Raw genomic sequence first — 27,895 nt, forward strand, 5'->3', positions numbered from 1 at the left:
AAAATTTATTTCTAATCTGTTCATATATTAGATATACATATGAGCTATATAGTGTTGTGGTTAACAATATGAGCTTTAGAGTCAAACTGAAATAGACTCAAATTCTGGCAATCCCACTTACTTGTAATATGACCTTGAACAAGGTGTTTTACCCCTCTAAGTTTTGTCATATGTAAAATGTGTGTGATGATACCAGACTCAGAGATTTGTTGGGGAATCAAATGAGATAGATGATGTTCATAAAGCCCACAGCACAATATCTGGCACAGAGTACTCACTCAATAAATAGCAGCTTCTATAATTAACATCACTCTTATTTTTACTCTTGTTATTAACAATAGTATTGCCATAATTATATAATTAATTATAGTAGTCTAATTATAATCACATTTTAACAACAGTAATTTTATAATTGTTAGCAAGAGTATTCTAGTCTTGAATATCTACACTAGAAGCAGGAAGTCCTCAGTTCTGCCACTTACTTGCTTTGTATCTTGGGCAATTTCTTTAATCTCTCCTTGCCTTTTTCTCCCCATCTATGAATATTCCCTACTGTCTCTCCCAGAATTTTGATGGTGCAGTTGTGTACCCAAAATCATCCAGAATTGAGGAAGAAGGAATAGTCAGAACCTCTTTCTGATTCCTCAAGAAGACGGGGAATGTGACCCTCATGAGCCTGGGTCAAGTAGGGCATGGAAGGTAGTCGTAATGGGGTGAGAGATGTTACACAGAGAAGCAAGCAGATATGGCCTATTAACTATTAACTCTACCCAGAGAGACAGCCATGTGTGCTGCAGCCTCTGGACCCTCTTTTCATATCTTGATTCCTTGAGTACCTTACTTACATATTTACTATATAAATGAAAATCCAGACTGGAAAAGACTTAATACAGTTTCAGCAGACAGATTCTAAAGGAGCACCTTTGCACAAACTAGGCAGAGAGTTAGAAAAAACACATTTTAAGCCCTGTCAGGAATTAGCCATACAGCTAGCACCTCATAACAAACTATCTGAATTTGTAGCCTGGTAAATTCTGAGAATGGATCTAAGGCTCAGTAACCCTCTGATCACACTGAGCAAGAAGTGATTCACAGAAGAAACAAATTATCTCATTTATGGTTATCAGCAAATGCAATTGTCCACACTCGCACATTTATAGCAGTGCCAAAGCATGGATGGCGGGAACTATATTGCAACACAAGTATTTATGTGCCATATCTCAGTAGAGATGTTTAGAACTCTAGTCTGTAAGGCTTAATTAAAACTGTCATCTTGTGAAGAGCTCTTAGCTAGTCAGAGCTGGTAGGACCCTCAATCAAGCATTTGGTGCACTTCATGGATGGACAAAGAGGTTTGGCATTTTAAAAGAGGTCCAGGCCTGCCACCCAGTGCTTCTCTTTCAAGACTCTTCTACAAAGTCTTTTTGTGACTGCCCTCCTCACTTCCTCTGAGCACTTCTAAAAGTCTAATATGCTTCTTTGATAATGAATGTCTGTCCCACTCAACTAAAGTTGCTTGAGATAATGCAAGATATTCTCCCCATCTCAAAATCCTTAACTTAGTTCAGATCTGTAGAGTCCTTCTTGCCCTATAAGCTAACATTCACAAATTCCAGAGATTAGGACATGGGTATCATTGGGGGCCATTATTAAGCCTACGACAGCCCTAGTTCTAATCCTTAATTTCACTCAGGCTAAAAGTCTTTCTTGTGTAACCTTAAAACTCAAATTCTTATCTACCAAGACTAGTAGTCCATCTATCCATCCATTTTCCTGCTACAACAGTATAAGCTCATGTGATTAACATTCCAGTTTTCACTTCCTTCTTCCATTTGGGCCACTGAGTATTTTCTTTCATTTCTTATGAGTTCAGATATTAAAAAAGAGTATTTTCTATATTTTATCTGCTTTTCTTAGGATTTTGTAGAGGAAGATTTTTCAGGGTATCTAGTTTGTAATATTTCCAAAAATTGGGCATCTTTAATCTACTCCTATATAGATTCTGCTCCCCCAACTCCACTAGAACTGTTCTTTTCAAATCACTAGCACCCAAGCATATCATGATACCCAACAGTTTTTATCTGCATTTTACCTAAACACACAGAATTCACCCCAGAGGATTATTCCCTTCTTCTTGAAACACTCACCTCTCTTGACTTCCATGATATCACACCCTTCTAATTTTTTTTCTTTTTTCTTACTTTACAGGTTATTATTTCTCTTCCTCCACTACTGTCTCCTCTTCTATCTGACCTAAAATGCTTCTTCTTTCTGAAACAACATCATTTACTCTCTAACTACACAGTAAAGCTTCGGGATATCAGTAGGAAATATCAGTAGAAAAGTCTTCTTTGTGAGTACTCAGTGTATCCAAGTATATGGAGACAGTTTAGTAGATTAAAAGAGTTAATTAATGTTTATCTCCTAAAAAACAATCTTACAGTGGGAAAAACAGGCAGAAAATGTTTTATGTGCTTTAAGTCCCCCAGGGAAAAGTGCTAATGACATGCAAATCTCTTCCTAGACAACAGTAAATTCCTACTGAAGAAAATTTCTCTAATTGTAAGTACTATTTTAAAAACCTTCCAACTCTGTATAGCTCTTACTGAATATCAGATAATTCATACTTTCAAAAGGCTAGAGGAGAAGCAGCAAAGTCAGATGGTCCTATAAAAAAAATGGGTCATAAGAAAGCCCCGATCTACTTCTCTGTTGCCAGCTTAGTTTCCCACCCTTCACTTTCTCCAGCTCTGCCCACTAATTTCCTCTCCTTTTCACTGAAGGCTCCATCCCTCTCCAGCTCCTGAAGCAAACCTGACTGAGACAGGAAGCATTTCCGTAAATCTTAATACTCCAACACTCTTATTACCACTGCCTTTAAAGAATTCAGTTGCTAGAAACACCAAGATCCAGTGACTTAGTTACTAATGCTGGGCTCAGGTGTTCCTCACATTCACTCCAGTAATGATTCTTCCACCTTCCTCACCCCTGCCCCTGCCACATTCTCCATAAAACAACACTCACCAAAGACCGTGCGGGCAGGGACAGACTCTCTGTTGAGCCAGAAAGACACTTGTGACAGAATGACAGTCATGATACATGGCAAGTAGGTCTGGATCACAAAGTAGCCAATTTTTCGCTTGAGATGGAAGTGGGTTGTCATGACGACATATTCTCCTGGAGAGTAAAATTAGACATTATGCAGCCAAATAAACATTGCTGGATCAAGGTGGGCCCCAATTCAGTTCACAAAGCTCCTTAACCTTATACTCAAAACAAGACATTGCAGCACCTCTCAGGTACATGTAACCAGATCTCTTTAATAATCATGAAGTAGTACAGAGGTGGGTTTTTTTATTTTTTGGTGAAAATGTTACCAAACGCAAGTCTGTGTGCCCAATGCACAGTGACGCCAAACAATACTGAAACACATCGGAGTCTGGAGCAGAGAAAGAATTATTGTAGGGCCATGCAAGGTGATGGGAGGCTCACGCCTTAAAAACCCCGAACTCCCCAAAAGCTTTCCACAAAGCCCTTTTATAGGAAAGGTGAGGGAGGGATGTGGTTAGTTGTTGCAAACTTCTTGGTGTCAGATCCTTTGTTCTTGAGGTCAGGTCATGGTCAGGTCATGATGTTCCTGTAAACCTCCACCAAAATAGATGTTATTCTCTGTCCTGACAAGAAAAGGAAGGGGAGGCATTTATTTCGGTCTCCATGCCTCCTTGCAGCTTTTAACAAATCCCATAAGCAAAGCAATGTCATTACCGCTCAATTTACATGTTCAAGGTTCCAAGGCTCCGAGGTCAGGTCCTAGCTAAGAGGAGGGGGCACTCTGCAGGCCGGTCACCCTGTCTGGGAATGTTCATCCAGCACCCAGTCTGGGTCCTCCCACTAGTGCCCAGGCCCAGCTGAAAAGGCAGGTCTCAGCTGGTGGTGCCTGCAGGGCCAGGTCCCCGGACCCTGCCCAGCCATCATCACTGACAGAGCCAGGCGCCCAGGACCCAGCTGGCCCTCAGGCTTTTATTTAAACTGGAAGAATCTGACACTTCCATGGACTGTGACGAATGGAGACTGCCACCACCATTACGTTGCTGAGGTGGGGATGGGGGAGAGGTTCACTGCTGCTTCAAGGCCTGAGCCTGGCCAGTGGGCAGTGGTAGAGGGGGCTCTGGAGCTCTGTGGGACACAGCCCTCAGCCTGTCCCCAGGCCCCCCAGCTTACCTGCCAGGCCCCCCAGCTCACCCACCGCCCTGAGGCCAGAAAGCCTGGAGGGCCTGGGGAGAGGGCCGCCATCCACACTCTCACCACACTCTCTGACTCGAGGACCCCTGTGAGCTGACTGTTGTCTGAGTGGGCCCTCTGAACCCCATGGCAAGGGTCTCATGCTAACCACTGCACACCTGCCCTGCCCTTGTTACATCCTAGGAGGGCACTGCAGGGGCGTGGACAGCAGCTGAGCTGAGGGGTTCACACCATCCAGTAACAGATGTCTGGCATGTGGGTGGGCAGAGGCCGGCATCTTGGGCCCCGGGCCCGGGCACCAAATGTCCCCTGTACTGGCGTGGAGGGACCATTTGGGGAGCGTGTCAAATCCTGTATCCTAGTGTGGTAGTCCCAGCCGGCCCGTCTGTCCAGGCTTGCACTGCCCCACCTCGGGGAGGACTTGGTAGGAGCAGGCAGGCCAGGCAGCTGCATTATTTCCTCCGGGGCCATTTCCTGTCCTCCCTGACCTTGGGGAGGGCAAACACCCCAGCTTCCTGGCCTCCCCTTGCTGCCAGAGGCGCCCCCACAATGCCTGTGCTGGGGCCTTGCACGTCAGATGCGATGAGCGATCACCCCTATCACAAGGTCACAATGTTCCAGCCGCAGCACCTTCAACTGGCATTTCACACCAGCAGAGGGTCTCCCAAATTCACAGTCACAACATTGCCATCTCCACTGGTCTGCTGGTCTACCTGTCAGTGTGCCTGCATGGAGACCTGAAACACCCCAGACTCAGACTCACCCAAGACGACAAGCTGCAATGTGTGTGTGTGCCTGAGGCTGCTGCAGCGCACTGCTCTTCCAGGCCTTGGGCGGCAACTGCTGGGGCAAACGGGGAGAGCGCATAACGAGGCCAGTTCTGAGGAAAATGACCCAGGGAAACTGCCACTGTGGGGATCAGTGTGACACTGACTGTTGGTGGAATGGGACCATTAGTGTGCCCGCACTGTCCCTATTACAAAAATATATGCTTAGCAGTGTACCAACACAGCTTTCTCAGAGCAATTTTGACACGAGTTCATTCAAATATATTAATGTCCTCATGTAAATAATAATTAAAAATAATCTCTTCTATAGCATTTGCTATGTAACATTCTTAAAGTATTTAATCTTCACAATAACCCTATGAGGTCGGTACTATTGTTATACTCATTTATGGGTCAATAAACTGAGGCAAAGAGAGACTGAGCAATTTGCAGAAGATTACCCAGCTAGTAAGTAGGAGAGCCTGAATTCAACTCCAGATGGGTTGGCTCCACAGCTTATGCTTTCTAACCACTACGCTCTACTGTTTGAATGGATTTATTGGGTTAAAACCTAAAGTTCACATAGCAGAATATGGGCTGGCCTACATCACCCCTCTTCAAAATAAGAGTGAACACGTGTTAAGCTCTTACTATATACCAAACAACTTTGAGTGTTTTTGGAGTATTAACTTTATACCCTCCCATCAACTCTGTAATCCAATAGTTAATTATCAGTTAATTATAAAATTATGCTGGATTTGTCAGAAGCATTTTACATATTGAGCACTCCATCCTCCTGGAATGAATCTCTTCACCAAACTCCTAGGCCATGTTGCTCTTCTGGTTTCCCTCCTACATCATGACCTGTCCAATCTCCTTTGCTGGTTCCTTTAAATTCTCAACATTTGAGATTGTCATGACTCAGTACTCTTTTCTGTCTCACTCCCTTGGCATTCTTATCCAGGCCTGTATCTTTAAATAATATCTTCAATTTTGATAATGCCCCAATGTATATTTTCTGCCTGGGCTTCCTACTTGTTATGGGTTGAACTATGTCTCCTGGAAAGATATGGTGAATTCGTAACCCTGAATACCTCAAAATGTGACCTTCTTTAGAAAGAGGCTTGTTGCAGATATAACTAGTTAAGATGAGGTCGTACTGGAGTAGGATGGGACCTAATACACTATGACTGATGCTCTCTTTTCAAAAGAAGAGAGAGACACAGGGAGATGTGTGATGACAGAGGCAGAGACTGTAATAGGGGCGGGGCAGGTACGAGCTAGAGCAGCCCCGCTCAGCCATTGGTTGGTGTCACAGTGGGCTCCTCCCCCAAGCAAGCAACCGTTAGCAATCAACTGTCAACAAACTACCATTAGTGGTCCCACTCAACCACTGGTTGTTATTCCTTGCTCCAACAACTGATCTGATTTATTGGCCTGTTGTGTGGCAAGCAGAATGAGCTTGGGCTTGGTAACAAATTTTTGGCAAAGCTAGCCAGGAGCCTTTCTGCTTGTGGCCAGCCAGCCCAGGTTGGGGAATTTTCGGGTAAGGCCCTAGCGGCTGCTGGGTCCACTTGTCCCGAGGATCTTCCCTTCAAAATTCCCTGAAGTGGCACCGGCTGCCCCAGCGCTTGGTAGTTGGAGCAAGGAACCAACATTTGGGAGCCGATGGGCTCCCTATAGTAGGGTAAGTCACTCTGGTGTGTACAACAGGGAACATTTTCCCCTCTCAATTTGGGCTTTTGCTCTAAGGGACAAGCCAATTTGTTCATTTGATTGGGATACCCTGTTGGAGAGGGGAATCGCTGTTGGACTCTACCTGATTTGTGAACTGATTTATTTGCTTTTGTTTTGTGTTCATTTGCTTTTTTGTTTGTTTGTTTGTTTGTTTGTTTTTGTGGTACGCGGGTCTCTCACTGTTGTGGCCTCTCCCGTTGCGGAGCACAGGCTCCGGACGCGCAGGCTCAGTGGCCACGGCTCACGGGCCCAGCCGCTCCGTGGCATGTGGGATCTTCCCGGACTGGGGCACGAACCCGTGTCCCCTGCATCGGCAGGCGGACGCTCAACCACTGCGCCACCAGGGAAGCCCCATTTGCTTTTGTTTTGCGTTCATTCATGATGGAATCTGTTTGTGTCTTTGGTATTGGAATTTGCCTGTGCTTTTTGTGTTTTGTTATTCTTGAACTTATAAATATGGGAAATACTCCATCTGTCCCTAAGGAAAGCCCCTTGGGGTATATCTTAAATAAATGGGAAAAATACAGCTATGGGCCTATGACTAAGGAAGAGATGATATTCTATAGTAATAGTGTGTGGTCCCAATATACGTTAGGATCAGGAGAGTGATGGCCCTTGAATGGATCACTTAATTATTATACAATCTTGCAATTACAATTGCTTTGTGAAAGAGCATGTAAAAATGATGAGATTCCATATGTAGAAGTATTTATGCTATTGAATCAGGAGGGAAAGAAGTCAGATAGCTGCCACCTTATGGTACAGCTGTCTGAAAGGAAAACTAAGGGAAAACCTGTTCTACAAAAGGGAGAGGGGGAAAGTGAGAGTGAGGACATGTTATTTCAAAACTTAAAACCCCCTCTGGCCAACCTGGCTCCTCCACTGGCCGAGCAGACTGCAACAGCAGTTGTTCCGACAACCCCCATGCCACCAACATATTCACGGCCCCCTGTTTCCCCTACTTATGGGGATCAATTAGAAGTTTCTATGTTAACCCTTGTGGCACAGGGGCCTGGTTTGGTGTCACCATCTAAGACCCAACAGGCCACCCAATTTGGACTGGGAGCCACTTTCGGAGCAGGGCAATTTCCCTTGTGCCAATATCCCATAGGAAGCCTTAGTGCAGATGGCCAACAAACTGTGTTTCTATGGATGCACAAGCCATTCTCAACTTCAGATTAATTGGAAAAACCATAACCCTACATACCAAGAGGACCCCCTCCATATGACTGAACTTCTCACTTCTATCTTTGCCACTCACCATCCCTCTTGGGCAGACATTCACACTCCTATGAATATGATGCTTACTGGGGTTGAAAGAAGGATGGTTGTTGACAAGGCTAGAAAGGAATCACACCAGCTCCATCTACCAGACCCAGATGAAGCTCTAGAAGCAAATCTGGCAGTTCGTATTGCTGAGCCTGACTGGGATCCTAATAATGGGGGCATGCCGCTTCTAGAATATTATAGGAAATGTGTCTTAGTGAGTCTTAGAAAGGGAGTACCCAGGCAAAAGAGCTTAGACAAAATTCAGGAGATACACCAAAAACCAAATGAGGATCCATCAGAATTTCTAGAAAGAATTTATCAAGCTTATAGGTGCTACACTGATGCAGACCCTGAGGCCCCCCAAAATATGAGAATGGTAAATGTGACATTCATTGGGCAAAGTGCCCCAGGTATAAGAAGAAAATTACAAAAGTTTGATGGTGCACTTGGAATGAACCCTTCTCAATTGGTAGACGTTGCTTTTAACGTGTTCAACAGCAGGGCACAACGACAGAAGCAAGAGGATGCAAGATGGAACGCCGCTTTGCTGGCAGCAGCATTGGATTTCCGGAAGGCTACTAACCCGGAGAGAGGTAAGCCACCACTGGGGAGAGAACAATGCGCTTACTGCAAGGAGGAAGGGCATTGGAAAAAAGATTGCCCTAGGCTGAAGAATAAGAAAGAAAACAATAAAAGAAAGATAGGAGCCTCTCATATGGTAGAAAGGGAGGAACATTCTGATAATGAATGAAGAGGCCCGGGGCTCCCTTGGACTTGAGGCGTCCAATTTCAATTTCCCCACAGGAGCCCCAGGTAACTTTGACAGTGGGGAACAAGTTGACTGACTTTCTGATAGATACAGGTGCAACATACTCTGTGGTAAACACCAAGGTGGCACAGAAAACATCTCAATCCATCCTGGTCACAGGAGTTTCTGGAGAAGTACAAAATCGTTTTCTTACAACCTCTAGAATGCCAATTAGGGGACCTCACCCCGAAACACAGTTTCTTATATATGCCAGTGTGTCCAGTCACTCTTCTGGGCCGAGATCTCCTTTGTAAATTAAATGCTCTAGTAACTTAACTTTTTCGCCAGGACAGCTTGACATCAGGGTCCCACCACAGTACGCTATAAGCCTACAGATGGCACTTATGGATGTCCCAGAAAAGGAGACAGAGCTCTTTCCCCCTGAGGTCTATGAAAAGGTGAGGCCACAAGTATGGACTGATGGCACCCCAGGGAAGGCCAAAAACACATGGCCGATACAAATCCCATTGAAAAGGGATGCTGGGACACCTCATCTAAAACAATACCCTCTGAGGCAAGAGGCCCAAAAGGAAATTCAGCCAATTCTCGAAAAGTTTTTGAAAATAGGACTGAATAAACCTTGTCCCCATATAACAGCCTTATTTTCCTGGTCAAAAAGCCAAACTCAGCCGGGTATTGCTTTGTCCAAGACTTGAGGGCTATTAATGAAATAGTCCAAGATCTGCACCCTGTGGCACCTAATCCATACACTCTGCCCACAACTATTCTGGGAGAATACGGCTGGCTCTCAGGTTTGGACTTGAAGGATGCTTTTTTCTGCATTCCTATTGCAGAAGAATCACAGCAACTGTTTGCTTTTGAATGGCAGGACCCAGAAATACAGGTAGTCTAACAGTATTGTTGGACAGTCCTGTCTCAAGGATTTAAGAATTCCCCTACCTTGTTTGGGGAAATGTTGGCTAGGGACCTTAGAAACTTAATATTGGATGAAGGACTTATACTCCAATATGGGACAATTTGCTTATAGCAGGCCCTACATATGATAAGTGTCTATAAAATACCATTAGAACCCTAAACTATTTGGCCAATTGTGGATATAAGGTCTCCCAGAAAAAAGCCCAAATATGTAAGCAACAAGTCACGTATCTGGGCTTTGTCCTTTCCCAAGGACAGTGGGGTCTTTTGAGTAACAGAAAACGGGAAATTGCAGGCTTGGGAACACTCAAGGCTTGCAGACAACTGAGGGGGTTTCTGGGAATGGCAGGGTTCTGTCAGGTTTGGATCCCAAACTATGGGCTCATAGTAAAGCCCCTCTGTGAGGCTTTAAAGGGACATGATTTTGAGCCCCTTACTTGGACTACAGGATGCCAAACAGCCTTTGAAACAATAAAAACAAAGTCAGTCTCAGCCCTGGCTTTGGAACAACCAGACTTAAAGAAACCTTTCAAATTGTATGTCCATGAGAGATAAGGCATAAGTCTTGGGGTGTTAATTCAAACTCCGGGGAATAGCCCTCAACCTATTGCCTGCTTCTCAAGACAGGCTAGAACAGACTGTTAAGGGATGACCCCTCTGCCTTCGAGCTGTAGCAGCTACTTGTGACATATTTCAGGAAGCTGAGAAGTTTACCCTGGGGCAACCCACCACTGTGTATGTTCCTCACCATGTCCTTTCTTTACTGGAGCAGAAAGGGGGCTATTGGCCGACTTCGGGGAGAATGGGAAAGTCCAAGCCATTCTCCTGGACAATCCCAACGTAAGACTTCAGGTCACTTCAGCCCTAAATCCAGCCACATCTCTCCGGATTGATGTTGCACAATCCCCAGAGCACGACTGCCTACAAATCATCAAGCTAGTGTATTCTAGCAGACCTTGGCTGAACCAGATATGAAATTGTTCACCGATGGAAGCAGCTTCATGGACCAAGGTAGGTGATGCACTAGGTATGTGATGGTAACCCTTGAAAGGATTGTTGAAGCAGAAGCCCTGCCCCCAGGGAGCTCAGCTGGGAAGGCAGAAATCATTGCTCTGACAAGAGCCCCCCCACCTCCTCGCTAAAGGGAAGCAAGTAAATATATACACAGACTCTCACTATGCATTCTCTGTGGTGCATGCCCACGGGGTGAACTGGAAAGAAAGGGGGCTTCTCACTTCAAACAATAAAGACATAAAACATGCTTCTGAAATCCTGTCACTATTAGAAGCAGTCCATAAGCCCTCACAAGTGGCTGTAATGCACTGCCCAGGCCACCAGAAGGGTGAGACTCATATAATAAAGGGCAGTCAGTTAGCTGACCAAGCTGCAAAGAAAGCAGCAAAGAAATGGGGTTAACAATCCATGATAGGGTCACTTCTCCCACAGATCGACTTGTCAAGATACCAGTCAGTGTATTCAGGAAAGGAGAAGGAGAGAGCCAAAGAGTGGGGATTCACTCTCGATCATACCTCACTTGGCTAGAAATGTAAAGTACAAGGAATTGTTTTGATTCCTGAGGCCCTCTTGGACACTGTGCTGCAGCACCTTCATAATAGTACCCATTACGGGAGAGATGCCACCTTACAACAGATTCAAATATATATAATGGGGCCTAACCTACAAAGGGCCATCCAGCAAGTCACTCAAAATTGCATGATTTATGCTAAAAATAACACAAAGACTGCTGTCACACTTCCCCAGATGGGGACTCAGCACAGAGGAACCTACCCCACCGAGGACTGGCAAATAGACTTTACTCAAATGCCTTGAGCCACAGGAAATTTCAGGTACCTGCTAGTATTTATGGACACTTTTTCAGGAAGGGTGGAGGCATATTGCCCCAGGACAGAAAAAGCCTCCAAAGTGGTTAGAGTCCTCCTTAAGGACATTATCCCCTGATCTGGAGTGCCTAACTCCCTTCAAAGTGATAATGGGCCTGCTTTTGTCTCTAGCATAACCCAACAAGTGGCTAAAGCACTGCAAATGAATTGGAAGATACATTCATCCTGGAGACTACAATCAACAGGAAAAACCGAGAGAATGAATTATACATTAAAAAGGAGCATTGCTAAAATATGTCAAGAGACTAATTTAACTTGGGATAAGGCCTTGCCAGTTGCCCTGCTATGGATCAGAGTGGCTCCCAGAAGCAGGCTTAAATTGAGACCCTTTGAAATATTGTATGGTAGGCCATTCCAGGTGTCTGCCCAGGTGGGAGAATCTATAAATGCTCTGAAAGATCTGGCAGTTGCCAATTATGTTAAAGCTCTGGGCACTATACTAACCTCTGTTCATGAGTTTGTTGCCAGCAGGTGTGCCCATACAACTGATGTAACGTTACATCCTTTCCAGCCCAGAAACTGAGTCCTCCTTAAAACCTGGAGGGAACAAGGGACTGAGCACCAGCTGACCGCAAGGTGGACAGGACCACATGTGGTATTACTTATCACACACTCATCTGTCAAGTTAGCTGGAGTAAAGCCATGGATTCATCACACTCGGGTTAAAGCAGCACCACTGTCATCAGAAAATGACCCAACTCCTGACAGGCCTAGAGAGCAATGGGTTTATGAACCCTTAGAAGACTTAAGATTGCTCTTCAAAAAGAGTAAGTATTGGGCTTCCCTGGTGGCGCAGTGGTTGAGAGTCCGCCTGCCAATGCAGGGGACACGGGTTCGTGCCCCGGTCCGGGAGGATCCCACATGCCGCGGAGCGGCTGGGCCCGTGAGCCATGGCCGCTGAGCCTGCGCGTCCGGAGCCTGTGCTCCGCAACGGGAGGGGCCACAATGGTGAGAGGCCCACGTACCGCAAAAAAAAAAAAAAAAGTAAGTATTGAGATTAAAATTTCATTGTAGAAGGAATTTCATCAGGTTCAAATGGTTGTAGATAAAAAGAATTGTATTGCTTACTAACATTTTTAAGGAATATTCTCGACCCAAAACTGATCAATTCCATTTCACAATCACCCCCTCATCTCCCCTGTTCAGTGGGAAGTAGCCAGAAAAATCGTCACCCCTTTTCCCACAAGATTGTGGAATGGACATTGACAGTGGGGAATTGTAATAGTGGTGGGGCAGGCGTGAGCTATAGCAGCCCCGCTCAGCCATTGGTCAGTGTTGCAGTGGGCCCCTCCCCCAGGTAAGCAACTGTCAATGAGCGACCCGTCAGTGGTCCTGCTCAGTCATTGGTCAGCACTACAGTGGACCCCTCCCCCTCCCCCTCTACTGTATAAAAGGAGCCTCCAGAAGCAACCAACCCAGCCAGCACCTTGGCTTCAGACTTCTAGCCTCCAGAACTAGGAGACATCAATCTCTGTTGTTTTAAGCCATTCAGTTTATGGTACTTTGATATGGCAAACCTAGGGTTCCCTATAATGCTCTACACCTATATATTCCATTACCCATTAGATATCACCACTTGGGGATCTAATAGGTATCTTGACCTAACATGTCCAAATCTTAGCTCTTACTGTCTCCATTTCCTACCCCCTCCAAACTATCCCTTCCAACAGATTTTCCTATCTCAGTAAATGGTAGCTCTCAGGAGCACAAATCAAAATTCTTCAAAATCTTTAACATCATCGACCACTCCCTCTCCCTCCCTCGTACATGTTTCCATGTGTGCATACACAAATGCAGACACGGGCACATTGATACATTGACAGTTCTTCAAAATATATTTATAATTTGAGCATTTCTCACCACTTCCGCTGTTACCACTTTGGACTAAGCTACCATCATCTCTTACTTAGAGTACTGTAATAGCTTCCTAATGTGCCTTGCCTCTGTACTTGTCCCCTTCAATGCATTCTTAGCATACCAGCCAAAATGAGTCTATTATAATAAAAGTCAGATTCAGTCTTTCTTTTGCTTAAGGCTCCCCAATAGTTTCCCATCTCTCAAAGAGTAAAAGGCAAATTTCCCCAAAGAGTCTCCAAAGGTCCATGCAATCTGATTGCTCTACTACCTTTCTTGTTAGAGCATCTTATTTTTCACCTCTCTCTCTCTCTCTCTCTCTCTCTCTCTGTCTCTCTCTCTCCCCCCCCCATTTGGTTTCAGTATGTCTCCCAAATGAGTCAATTTTCCACTTTCCTACCTCACCCACTCCCTTGTACCTAAGCCTAGGAAGCACCATCTGGTTAGCCAAAGCTCAATATACAATCCATATTGTGTGTATTCACATTCTAGCTTGTTTATGTGAACATGAAAAATACAAGTAGGCTTAGTTTTAATTTAGCAAAGAACTATCATACAAAATTATAGTTTCTTCATTACAACATTGGGATTGCTTTTTTTTCTCTCTGCCGCTTTTTCAATCCTTTTATTTCTTTGTTCCCCACCCCCTCCCCCTCTCTCCTCCTTCTCCCCCTCTCTCCTATCTGTGTACATTTCAACTGCTTTCTTTCCCTGTCCTTCTGTTCACTCTTTTTCTCAGCTGAGGAGGCACTGAAGATTTATTTTTAACAATAGTTGGACTTTGATTAGCTTGGGGAATTTCCTCCCCTTCCGCATATTAGTCTCACACCCCTGAATTCCTTCCTGTCTATTAATCCTATATCTGATCATGTAAAATATTTAATATTTATGAATATTTATTATATATTTTATATAAGTTATATTCTGTAGATCTGAAAGGAAAGCAAGTGGACTTTTCAAGAGCTTATCAAATTAGCCATTGTTTTAAATAACTGAATATATTTTCTTAAGCCTCTCCTTTTCTATACTTCTTTCCTTCAATTTCTATCTTGTTGTTTCTCTTCCAAAGAAGCAAAGAGAGTGATTTAAGATCAGGAAGGTTTAGCAGCTACCCACAGAAGAGAACACCTTTGTGAAAATCCCAGATCTAAGAAGTAAAGCTGAAGCAGCACCCATCTGGGGCATGAAAACCAAGAAAAGTGACATTAGAAGGATAACAGAAGTGGTATCAATTTGTCGCCTTCTTCCTTCCCCCAGGCCAGCTCAGTGCAGCACCTAGAGGGTACCTCTGAGCCTATGGTTTCTCCAGTGGGGAAATGAGAACCCAAGGCAGATATCCAGGTTTCCTGGGCATTCCTCTGGAGGCCCACTTCTGCTTTGCCTCATGGGGAACGCTCTGGGAATTGGCAGGGCCAGATAATTTGGGGTCAGCTAGCACAAAGGAATATGGCATACCTTATAGCCAACATTGTGCGAATCTTGGAGGTGGTATCAGGTCCCCTGCCAGCATCATTGCCTGATCAAAAGTACAGTCAGCAGTCTAAATTCAACTGCAAGGGAACCCAACCTCTGAGAGCAGCCCACAGCTCTGGCATACAGAGGAGTAAATACAAAAGCCCCGCCCAACAGCAGAGCTCAAGCCAACTGCAGAACTCTAGCAGAGCCCTCTTCCAGTGGCAGTGAGCCACGCAATAGGGCCACGTCCCTTGGTGGCTGTTGCCTCACTGCACCAAAATGGTGACCTCAGGGGTCAACTGCTGCTCTGGCTAAGCAGTCATGGGGTTTTGGCGCCCCCCCCCCCGCCCACAGAATGGCATCTGCAGGTGGGTCAAAACACACCTGCCACGCTGCTCTTATTTTCTGATTTGTCTTCACTTACCTATGTTCCAAGTCTAAACAAATAATATACACAATGACAGTAATGAGAGTTTTTCTAACAAATGGTCAAATTTCTAGGAAAGATGCAAAAATAAGATCAGGCTCCTCTTAGAAAATTAATGTAAATATTGCAAATAAGGGAAAATGGAGTCAGTGCTGAAGTAGGGAACAGTGTGAAGAACTAGCCACCAATTTAGAGAAATTTCATTCATTTATTTAACACATGTTTGAATCTGGAGCAAAGAGCAGGAGCTCTCTGCTTAGAACTACTTCATGCTGAGTACTGACAGCTTTCAGAGAGAAAACCACTCATACAAAACAGAACACCCACAGATTGTGGGATTTTCTCTGGCCCAACTTCCCATTAGTATGTTGGACCCCACATAGAGGAGCATACCAGAATTCAGAAAGGAATACCCATAATTTATAGTCACATGAAAACAATATACATTTATGTGAGGTAATATTTATATGGTTTCTAAACCAAAGGGTGTCAAATAATATACAGCAAAAAGTCCACCTCCTTCAAACCATTTCATTTCTCCTTCCTTTAACTACAATTAACAGCTTCTTGTGTATATTCTAGAAATACTATTCCTATACTAATATATATCCTTATAGTCTTTGGTGGTTTTATATTTGCTATTTTCACTCAACAGTATATCCTGAAGATATTCCCATTGAACTTCCTCATTCCTTCTTACACCTGCATAGTTTACTGATATACATTGTATCATGTTTACAAAACTAATTTGCTATTATAATCTAATATCTGCAATAACCCTACTTTCAAATAAGGTCACATTCTGAGGCACTAGGGTGCAGGATTTCAACATATCTTTTGGGGAGACATAATTCAATCCATAACATCTGCATTGCCAAGAGTGAAGGGAAACTGATAATGAGAGTGTGAACTGTTTCACCTTTTAGAATGGCAATTTGTCAATATGTATTTAAAAATATTTAAATGTGTCTACTTTCTGAAAGAGCAATCTCAATATTTTGTTTTTATCCTAGGCAGGTAATTACATAGGAACAAAATGCTATATGGAAAAAGAAGGTCTTTGCAGTGTTCTTTATAGCATTAAAACGGAAAATAATCATAGGTAATTGGTTAAATGGATTATGATCCAGTAAGATGAAGATATTATTGAGTTTCACAGTGAAATGCTATGCTTCCCACTGATAGCAACACTTATCATTGTCAAGAAGGCTGGCTGTGGCCTCAGATGATGGCCTTTTAATTTTCTTTTTAAATTTAGAGTAAAACTAAAACAGGTAATAATTAATATATGCCCATTCTAATTGTTAAAATATTATTACTAACTACTTAGAACTAACAACAAAAAACAAATGTTGGTGAGGATGTGTGGAAATGGAAACCCTCATGTACTCTTGGTGGGAATGTATACTGCTGCAACTACTATGGAAAACAGTATGGAGTTTCCTCAAAAAATTAAAAATGGGGGACTTCCCTGGTGGTCCAGTGGCTAAGACTCCACGCTCCCAATTCAGGGGGCCCGGTTTCAATCCCTGGTCAGGGAACTAGATCCCACATGTCAAAACTAAGAGTCTGTGGGCTTCCCTTGTGGTGCAGTGGTTGAGAGTCCGCCTGCCGATGCAGGGGACACTGGTTTGTGCCCCAGTCCAGGAAGTTCCCACATGCCGTGGAGCAGCTGGGCCCATGAGCCATGGCCGCTGAGCCTGCGCGTCCAGAGCCTGTGCTCCGCAATGGGAGAGGCCACAGCAGTGAGATGCCTGTGTACTGCAAAAAAAACTCAAAAACAAACAAACAAGAAAACTAAGAGTTCACATGCTGCAACTAAAAGATCCTGCATGCCACAACTAAGACCTGGTGCAGCCAAATAAATAAATAAATAGATAAATAAATAAATATTTTTTAAAAAATAAAAATGGAACTACTATACGATCCAGCAATTCCACTTATGGGTATTTATCTGAAGAAAATGAGAACACTGGCTTAAAAAGATATATACACCTCCATCTTCACTGCAGCATTATTTACAATAGCCAAGACATGGAAACAACCAAAGTGTCTCTCCATGGATGAATGGATAAAGAAGATGTGGTATATACAGATACAATGGAATATTATTCAACCATAAAAAGAAAGAATTTTTGCAGTTTGCAACAACATGGATGGACCTTGGGGACATTATGCTAAGTGAAATAAGTCAGAGCAAGACAAATATTGTATCTCACTTACATGTGGAATCCAAAAAACAAAACAAAATGAACAAAAAACCAAGCTCATAGATACAAAGAATAGATTACTGGTTGCCAGAAGCCAAGGGTAGGTGTTAGGTGAAATGGGTGAAAGGAAACAGAAGGTACAAACTTCCAGCTGTAAAGTAAATAAGTCCTTGGGGTGTTATGTACAACATGGTAACTATAGTTAGAATACTATACTACACATTTGAAAGCTGTTAAGAGTAGATCTTAAAAGTTTTCATCACAAGAAAAAAATTCTATAACTATGTATAGTGATGGACGTTAACTAGACTTCCTGTGGTGATCATTTCATAATACATACAAATATTGAATCATAATGTTGTACACCTGAAACTAATGTCAATTATATCTGAATAAAAATATATCACTGGGCTTCCCTGGTGGCACAGTGGTTGAGAATCTGCCTGCGAATTCAGGGGACACGGGTTCGAGCCCTGGTCTGGGAGGATCCCACATGCCGCGGAGCAACTAGGCCCGTGAGCCACAACTACTGAGCCTGCGCGTCTGGAGCCTGTGCTCTGCAACAAGAGAGGCCGTGATAGTGAGAGGCCCGCGCACCGCGATGAAGAGTGGCCCCCACTTGCCGCAACTAGAGAAAGCCCTCGCACAGAAACGAAGACCCAACACAGCAAAAATAAATTAATTAATTAATAATAAAAATATATCACTAGCTTGTGTGTACATTTTATTTGGATCCTGTACACTTAGTAACAAGAAAACATGCTTACAATATAAAATTACATAAAAAACAGCTTATAAAACAGTATCAATATTATGGCCCCATTTATATAAAAACATATTTATATTAAAAGTGCAAAGAGAACCTTCTTAAAGGTTACACACCAAAATGTATAATAATCAGTTAATGCACAAAATTCTTCTAAAAAGTTTTTTTCTAGATGGTGGAATTAAAGAATATTTTAATTTACATTTTTTGTTCCTCTGATATTTCTAATTTTTCTATCATGAACGTGTGATAAAGACTAAACAAACAGTGGCTTAACCAAATGAAATGGGGCTGCTTGAATTGCTAATGATGGGTCTCAAAAGTTGATACCAGGTGAGCAGTGCTAAGGAGGGATGGGGAAGTCAGGAGAGTGAACAGATGCTATAGCCCCAGGAATTCTCTCCCTTCTACGGAGTGGACCTCCAGGGCCCCTGGGTTACCCTTGGTCTCTAGGGGTCTGCCTTGCTGTGCTGGGATGCACAGAGCCTTCATCAGGAGCCTGGATACTCTTTGCTTACAGGCTGGGGTGGGAGGGAGGGGAGGGTCTGATCTCAGATGGGAGGTCATTTGCAGCAGCAGCGGCACCCCACAGCAGGAGGTGGCTTCTGCTCAAAAATGCAAGGGTCACAGTAGGACAGTAAAAATACACTTTGTACATGCAGGCACTAAAGGTCCTCCTCCCTCTACCTGCTTGGAGAGAACAGAACTGGCCAGGTGGGTACTTTCCCCTCACCCCCACAGATCAGCTGACCTTCTCCAAGAGATCATGTTCTCACAAACCTCTGGTCTTTTGAAACTCTGTATTGCCATTCTCAAGAATAGCCTTTCGGGCTTCCCTGGTGGCGCAGTGGTTGAGAGTCCGCCTGCCAATGCAGGGGACACGGGTTCGTGCCCCGGTCCAGGAAAATGCCACATGCCGCGGAGTGGCTGGGCCCGTGAGCCACGGCCGCTGAGCCTGCGCATCCGGAGCCTGTGCTCCGCAACGGGAGAGGCCACAACAGTGAGAGGCCCGCGTACCGCACAAAAAAAAAAAAAAAAAAGAAAAAGAATAGCCTTTCCCCACACCAAGTTCCAAATCTCTAAATCCTGTTGTCCTTTAAATCCATTTCAAATGCTGCTTTTTTTTACATTCTAGCCCCTGGTCCTAGGATGGAGGGAGAACAGACCACAGACATACTGTAACACTATGAGAGGGAACAGCAGTGCCCAGCTAATGAAAAAAAGGACAAGAGTACCCTACTTCATTTATAATTGTGGATTCAGAGATCTTCCATGGAGACAAGTGTTGAAAGTTCCCACCCTTTCATGGCAAAAAATATTGTAAGATATGTGGGCCCCTAAGATATACTCCATTTTGTCAAATACCCTAAAGTTAGTTGGGATTCAGGGTGTGTCCTTCCTCAGGCCCCTACAACTGGTCAGTTTCCAAATAGATAGGACTTAAGGCTACAGAACAAGCCTCTAAATACCATTTATCAATATCCAAGGAAGAGCCATTGAGAGGACCTGGCAATGTTTGCCAGACACACTTGTTTCTGAAATGGGTGATTCATTTAAGAAAATAATTCCATGGCTCATTCCTGGACCTCCTGGCTGTGTTCTGGACCCTCCTGGGGTTATTACATTGCCACCTCTGTATTGGCGGAGTTAAGCAAATATCTTCATGAAAACTTTAGGATCAAAGTTTAGCTCTCCCACTATCATGGCTTCCCTCTGCTTTCTCTTCTACCACAGTCCAGCCCTAATGACCTCGACCTAACTCACGAAGAGACAGCAGGGCATCATGGTTAAAAGCATGATCTTGGAAGCCAATCTGCCTGGGTTCAGATCTTGGCTCTGACATTACATAACTGTGACATGGAACAAATTACTAAACATCTGTATGCCTCAGTTTCCTTAAGATAATAGTACCTACCTCACAAGACTGTTTTATTAACATAAGTTATTATAAGCACTTAAAACAGTGACTGGTATGTGGTACAGGTTACAAAAATGCTTGCTAAATAAAATAAATAAATACCTGTACTAGACCGGATTATTTCTGTCCCAACAACATGGCCCAGCAGGTCATATTGATTCAGTCGAGAGCCATCCTGTGCCACTTCCACAGATTTGTTCTTCCCAAGAGTCCAAGAGTAAACTACTTCGGCTGTTGTATAGGCATCTAAGGCAGAAAAAAGTCAAGAAGGAGAAGTGAAGGGAAAGGAAAATGATTATTTTTGATACTAAACTTGCATGAGATTGAAATACAACTTCCATCCCAAAAGAGTTTTAGGTATGTGGTATATCTTCAACTGAAGTACATTTATCCATGCATGTATTAAGTACTTGTTGAACAATTACTAACAGTTTATGCTGGACACACAGAAATAAACCCAAAGTGGTCACTTGCTTCAATGACTCACAGTCTTCTGGACTGCCAATAAATTGTTAAACTTTTCCTTCTCTTGGAGGATAGAGAGTAGGGGCAAGGGGAGGAATGGTTAAAATATTACCTAATGCAGATGTCACAAATTCAAATGCCCACAGGAACTAGAGAGGTATCTTAAATGACCAAATCAGGCTAGTTGTAGGAAAAATAAACTGCTAGAAATGTAATACAATTTTCTTTAACTAATTATGGGGTGAACATATGAAATAATGTAAAATATCATACTGGGGATGTTTTAAATTAAAAGTGAAAAATTACAAATTAAAAAAGCAATAATTAATGATTACAGTTTTATTTTGAAATGTATTACCACTTTAATTTTGCAAACCAGAAACCTGCCACCATTTCTTCTGCATCAGGGTATTAATGGCAGGTCTTGTATTTGGAATTCCAATGTTGAGTACAGAATTTAGTACAGATTAATTTTAACAGGGGTGTGGGTAAGGAAATGGTGAGGGAATGAGGAGTAAGGTTATTTAGTTTTAGTCAGTATCTTAAAAGAATAGAGTTGCTTTCTTTCCAGACACAGATTAACTCTTTGCACAGTGGGTTTTATATTTGGGGTGAGCACTTTGCCCTAACTCAGATATCTAGGCTCATAGGGAAACTGACAACCATACTGCTCATACTGCTCCTCTTCATTCATTTTTGAGCTGTTTATTGTTCAAGTCATTGGGAGGTATCCAGCTCATGGTGGCAGCTATTATGTCCATAATATGCTCTACTTAAACCTTTTACCACAAAGCAAATACAAAACTTTGCAATGCTGGATATGTATTTCATAAAAGTCTGACATTAACACTTACATATATTAATTGTGATCTGCTTATGTTACATTTTTTAGGACTTTTTTCAATATATTCAAGTAAACCATTTTCTGATTTGCTTATAATGGACAACATGCCCAAAAGTTGTTCATTCACATCAAAATTCTCATTGAAATTATGAGAAAATACACATAACTATCATAAGTGACAAAAGAAAATGCCACAGGAAATCTAACTTTTAAACATAATGTGCCCTGTATATGGTCTCAGTCATTTCTTCAACTCACTGACAAAAATACTTCTGGTTCAATGTATAATTTCTACTGCAGTTAAAGACATTTTTATGAATCTTGTGTCTATAAAATATTTTGATGCCTGTGAAGGTATATTGCTTAATTAATGCATAACTGCTTTTCCCAGCAGCAACACTTAATGTATATATTCAAATACAAAACCTGTTGAACTTTCAGTCTATTTAACAAAATTAAGATTTTCATTGTACATCTTTTTTAATATATCAATTATGGTTCTTATAATGGATTGCATAATGTTGATATCTGAAGTTTTATTTTTCAACAAAAGCATACTGTGTATGCATAGAAACAGTGTATAAATAGTCTTCATTTTTATTAGGAAATGCAAACTTGCCACCTTTTTTGAAATAGTCCTTTCAGTCTATCTTTAATTTATTTATTTTAAATTTTTACAGCTATGGGTACAAGAACTATGTCACTTTCCTCTTAATTCAACTAGGAGCTCTTAAATCTATCAATTAAGTGAGTTGATTAATGGCAACTGACATTAGACCTTGTTTTCAGGGAGAGAGCAGAAAGTGCCCACATACAAGGGACAGCCACTACTCAGCCCCAGCTGTTTGTGGCCAGGTGGGGATTTGAGTCCAATCTTCTGATTTCATAAAATAATAAACAAATCTGGAATTTTGTATGACATCTCCCAAATTTCAAATCTTGGAGGATAATTTTGAAGGTTACTAACACTGTATAGATCAAATAAATGACATCTGCAAACCACCAACTTGTAACCTCTTGTCTAGAGGTTTTCCCCTATGGATGGCTGTGGTCTTTTGTGATTCTGTTTTGGAAACAAAGCATCCTCTGCTGCCTATGGGGTATCTAGGGCTCCCAACTAAAATTGAGATCTTTAAACTACAATCACCAAGAAGAAAGGGATATCATCTCCTCAGGACTCTTCTCACACACTTACCTAAAACTTATACTAAGACTATTAAGTGAGGACTATCACAAGGCTATTAATAAAATGTGATTTCACAAGGTCCTTGTCCTCTCATTTTCCCCAGTGCCTTCTAACCTTAATATATATGTTTGGGTTCTACTATGCCTAAACATATAATTACCTGTATATGTCTTCTTTTGTTTATTTTTATTTTTTTATACAGCAGTTTCTTATTAGTCATCAATTTTATACACATCAGTGTATACATGTCAATCACAATCACCCAATTCATCACACCACCATCCCCAGCCCCCGGCAGCTTTCCCCCCATGGTGTCCATACATTTGTTCTCTACATCTGTGTCTCAATGTCTGCCCTGAAAACCGGTTCATCTGTACCATAGTTCTAGGTTCCACATACATGCGTTAATATACAATATTTGTTTTTCTCTTTCTGACTTACTTCACGCTGTATGACAGTCTCTAGATCCATCCACGTCTCAACAAATGACCCAATTTCGTTCCTTTTTATGGCTGAGTAATACTCCATTGTATATATGTACCACATCTTCTTTATCCATTCGTCTGTTGATGGGCATTTAGGTTACTTCCATGACCTGGCTATTGTAAATAGTGCTGCAATGAACATTGGGGTGCATGTGTCTTTTGGAATTATGATTTTCTCTGGGTATATACCCAGTAGTGGGATTGCTGGATCATATGGTAATTCTATTTTTAGTTTTTTAAGAACCTCCATACTGTTCTCCATAGTGGTTGTATCAATTTACATCCCAACCAACAGTGCAAGAGGATTCCCTTTTCTCTGCACCCTCTCCACCATTTGTTGTTTGTAGATTTTCTGATGATGCCCATTATAACTGGTGTGAGGTGATACCTCATTGTAGATTTGATTTGCATTTCTCTAATAATTAGTGATGTTGAGCAGCTTTTCATGTGCTTCTTGGCCATCTGTATGTCTTCTTTGGAGAAATGTCTATTTAGGTTTTCTGCCCATTTTTGTATTGGGCTGTTTGTTTCTTTAATATTGAGCTGCAGGGGCTGTTTATATATTTTGGAGATTAATCCTTTGTCAGTTGCTTCGTTTGCAAATATTTTCTCCCGTTCTGAGGGTTGTCTGTTCGTCTTATTTATGGTTTCCTTTGCTGTGCAGAAACATTTAAGTTTCATTAGGTCCTATTTGTTTATTTTTGTTTTTATTTCCATTACTCTAGGAGGTGGATCAAAAAAGATTTTGTGATTTATGTCAAAGAGTGTTCTTCCTATGTTTTCCTCTAAGAGTTTTATAGTGTTCGGTCTTACATTTAAGTCTCTAATCCATTTTGAGTTTACTTTCGTGTATGGTGTTAGGGAGTGTACTAATTTAATTCTTTTACATGTAGCTGTCCAGTTTTCCCAGCACCACTTACTGAAGAGACTGTCTTTTCTCAATTGTATATCCTTGCCTCCTTTGTCACAGATTAGTTGACCATAGGTGCGTGGGTTTACCTCTGGGCTTCCTATCTTGTTCCATTGATCTATGTTTCTGTTTTTGTGCCAGTACCATACTGTCTTGATTACTGTAGCTTTGCAGTATAGTCTGAAGTCAGGGAGTCTGATTCCTCCAGCTCCGTTTTTTTCCCTCAAGACCTCTTTGGCTATTTGGGGTCTTTTGTGTCTCCATATAAATTTTAAGACTTTTTCTTCTAGTTCCATAAAAAATGCCATTGGCAATTTGATAGGGATTGCATTGAATCTGTAGATTGCTTTGGGTAGTATAGTCATTTCCACAATATTGATTCTTCCAATCCAAGAACATGGTATATCTCTCCATCTGTTGGTATAATCTTTAATTTCTTTCATCAGTGTCTTATAGTTTTCTGCATACAGGTCTTTTGTCTCCCTAGCTAGGTTTATTCCTAGATATTTTATTCTTTTTGTTGCAATGGTAAATGGGAGTGTTTCCTTAATTTCTCTTTCAGATAATTCATCATTAGTGTATAGGAATGCAAGAGAGTTCTGTGCATTAATTTTGTATCCTGCAACTTACCAAATTCATTGATTAGCTCTAGTAGTTTTCTGGTGGCATTTTTAGGATTCTCTATGTATAGTATCATGTAATCTGCAAACAGTGACAGTTTTACTTCTTCTTTTCCAATTTGTATTCCTTTTATTTCTTTTTCTTCTCTGATTGCCATGACTAGGACTTCCAAAACTATGTTGAATAATACTGTTGAGAGTGGACATCCTTGTCTTGTTCCTGATCTTAGAGGAAATGCTTTCAGTTTTTCACCATTGAGAATGATGTTTGCTGTGGGTTTGTCATATATGGCCTTTATTATGTTGAGGTAGGTTCCCTCTATGCCCACTTTCTGGAGGGTTTTTATCTTAAATGGCTGTTGAATTTTTTCAAAAACTTTTCCTGCATCTATTGAGATGATCATATGGTTTTTATTCTTCAATTTGTTAATATGGTGTATCACATTGATTGATTTGCATATATTGAAGAATCCTTGCATCCCTGGGATAAATCCCACTTGATCATGGTGTATGATCCTTTTAATGTGTTTTTGGATTCTGTTTGCTAGTATGTTGTTCAGTATTTTTGCATCTATATTCATCAGTGATATTGCTCTGTAATTTTCTTTTTTTGTAGTATCTTTGTCTGGTATTGGTATCAGGGTGATGGTGGCCTCATAGAATGAATTCGGGAGTGTTCCTTCCTCTGCAATTTTTTGGAAGAGTTTGAGAAGGATGGGTGTTAACTCTTCTCTAAATGTTTGATAGAATTCACCTGTGAAGCCATCTGGTCCTGGACTTTTGCTTGTTGGAAGATTTTTAATCACAGTTTCAATTTCATTACATGTGATTGGTCTGTTCATATTTTCTATTTCTTCCTGGTTCAGTCTTGGAATGTTATACCTTTCTAAGAATTTTTCCATTTCTTCCAGGTTGTCCATTTTATTGGCATAGAGGTGCTTGTAGTAGTCCCTTAGGATGCTTTGCATTTCTGCGGTGTCTGTTGTAACTTCTCCTTTTTCATTTCTAATTTTATTGATTTGAGTCCTCTCCTTCTTTTTCTTGATGAGTCTGGCTAATGGTTTATCAATTTTGTTTATCTTCTCAAAGAACCAGCTTTTAGTTTTATTGATCTTTGCTACTGTTTTCTTTGTTTGTATTTCATTTATTTCTGCTCTGATCTTTATGATTTCTTTCCTTCTGCTAATTTTGGGTTTTGTTTGTTCTTCTTTCTCTAGTTGCTTTAGGTGTAAGGTGAGATTGTTTATTTGAGATTTTTCTTGTTTCTTGAGGTAGGCTTGTATAGCTATAAACTTCCCTTTTGGATTGTCATGTTTTCATTGTCATTTGTCTCTAGGTATTTTTTGATTTCCTCTTTGAGTTCTTCAGTGTTCTCTTGGTTATTTAGTAACGTATTGTTTAGCTTCCATGTGTTTGTGTTTTTTACGTTTTTCCCCCTGTACTTCATTTCTAATCTCATAGTGTTGTGGTCAGAAAAGATGCTTGATATGTTTTCAATTTTCTTCAATTTACTGAGGCTTGATTTGTGACACAAGATGTGATCTATCCTGGAGAATGTTCCATGCGCACTTAGAAGAAAGTGTCATCTGCTGTTTTGGGATGGAATGTCCTATAAATATCAATTAAATCTATCTGGTCTATCGTGTCATTTAAAGCTTCTGTTTCCTTATTTATTTTCATTTTGGTTGATCTGTCCATTGGTGTAAGTCAGGTGTTAAAGTCCCCCACTATTATTGTGTTACTGTTGATTTCCTCTTTTACAGCTGTTAGCAGTTGCCTTATATATTGAGGTGCTCCTATGTTGGGTGCATATATATTTATAATTATTATATCTTCTTCTTGGATTGATCTCTTGATCATTATGTAGTGCCCTTCCTTGTCTCTTGCAACATATTTTATTTTAAAGTCTATTTTATCTGATATGAGTATTGCTACTACAGCTTTCTTTTGATTTCCATTTGCATAGAATATCTTTTTCCATCCCCTCACTTTCAGTCTGTATGTGTCCCTAGGTCTGAAGTGGCTCTCTTGTAGACAGCATATTTATGGGTCTTGGTTTTGTTTCCATTCGGCAAACCTCTGTCTTTTCGTTGGAGCATTTAATCCATTCACGTTTAAGGTAATTATCAATATGTATATTCCTATGACCATTTTCTTAATTTTGGGGGGTTTGTTTTTGTAGGTCCTTTTCTTCTCTTATGTTTCCCACTTAGAGACATTCCTTTAGCATTTGTGGTAGAGCTGGTTTGGTGGTGCTGAATTCTCTTAGCTTCTGCTTGTCTGTAAAGCTTTTGATTTCTCCATTGAATCTGAATGAGATCCTTGCTGGCTAGAGTAATCTTGGTTGTAGGTTCTTCCCTTTCATCACTTTAAGTATATCATGCCACTCCCTTCTGGCTTATAGAGTTTCTGCTGAGAAATCAGCTGTTAACCTTATGGGAATTCCCTTGTATGTTATTCGTCGTTTTTCCCTGGCTGCTTTCAATAATTTTTATTTTTGCCAGTTTGATTACTATGTGTCTCAGTGTGTTTCTCCTTGGGTTTATCCTGTATGGGACTCGCTGCATTTCCTGGACTTGGGTGGCTATTTCCTTTCCCATGTTAGGGAAATTTTCGACTATAATCTCTTCAAATTTTTTCTCAGGTCCTTTCTCTCTCTCTTCTCCTTCTGGTACCCCTATAATGCGAATATTGTTATGTTTAATGTTGTCCCAGAGGTCTCTTAGGCTGTCTTCATTTGTTTTCATTCTTTTTTCTTTATTCTGTTCCGCAGCAGTGAATTCCACCATTCTGTCTTCCAGGTCACTTATCTGTTCTTCTGCCTCAGTTATTCTGCTATTGATTCCTTCTAGTGTAGTTTTCATTTCAGTTATTGTATTGTTCATCTCTGTTTGTTTGTTCTTTAATTCTTCTAGGTCTTTGTTAAACATTTCTTGCATCTTCTCGATCTTTTCCTCCATTCATTTTTTGAGGTCCTGGATCATCTTCACTATCATTATTCTGAATTCTTTTTCTGGAAGGTTGCCTATCTCCACTTCATTTAGTTGTTTTTCTGGGGTTTTATCTTGTTCCTTCATCTGTTTCGTAGCCCTCTGCCTTTTCATCTTCTCTATCTTTCTGTGAATATGGTTTTTGTTCCACAGGCTACAGGATTG

The 27,895-nt window shown here is 41.6% G+C and overlaps 1 protein-coding gene across 1 annotated transcript in view; it reads right to left on the minus strand.

Annotated features, from left to right (window-relative positions):
* GABRA3 (gamma-aminobutyric acid type A receptor subunit alpha3) overlaps positions 1 to 27,895 on the minus strand; it is a 267,558-nt gene that overhangs the window by 16,638 nt on the left and 223,025 nt on the right. Inside the window, exons 8-9 of the mRNA XM_079911398.1 lie at positions 20,333 to 20,476; positions 3,025 to 3,177 (exon numbers count right to left, since the gene is read on the minus strand). Of these exons, the coding sequence (XP_079767524.1) occupies positions 3,025 to 3,177; positions 20,333 to 20,476 (297 nt within the window). The remainder of the gene's footprint in view (positions 1 to 3,024; positions 3,178 to 20,332; positions 20,477 to 27,895) is intronic.

Source organism: Stenella coeruleoalba, assembly GCF_951394435.1.
Source record: "Stenella coeruleoalba genome assembly, chromosome: X".
Lineage (NCBI taxonomy): Eukaryota > Metazoa > Chordata > Mammalia > Artiodactyla > Delphinidae > Stenella > Stenella coeruleoalba.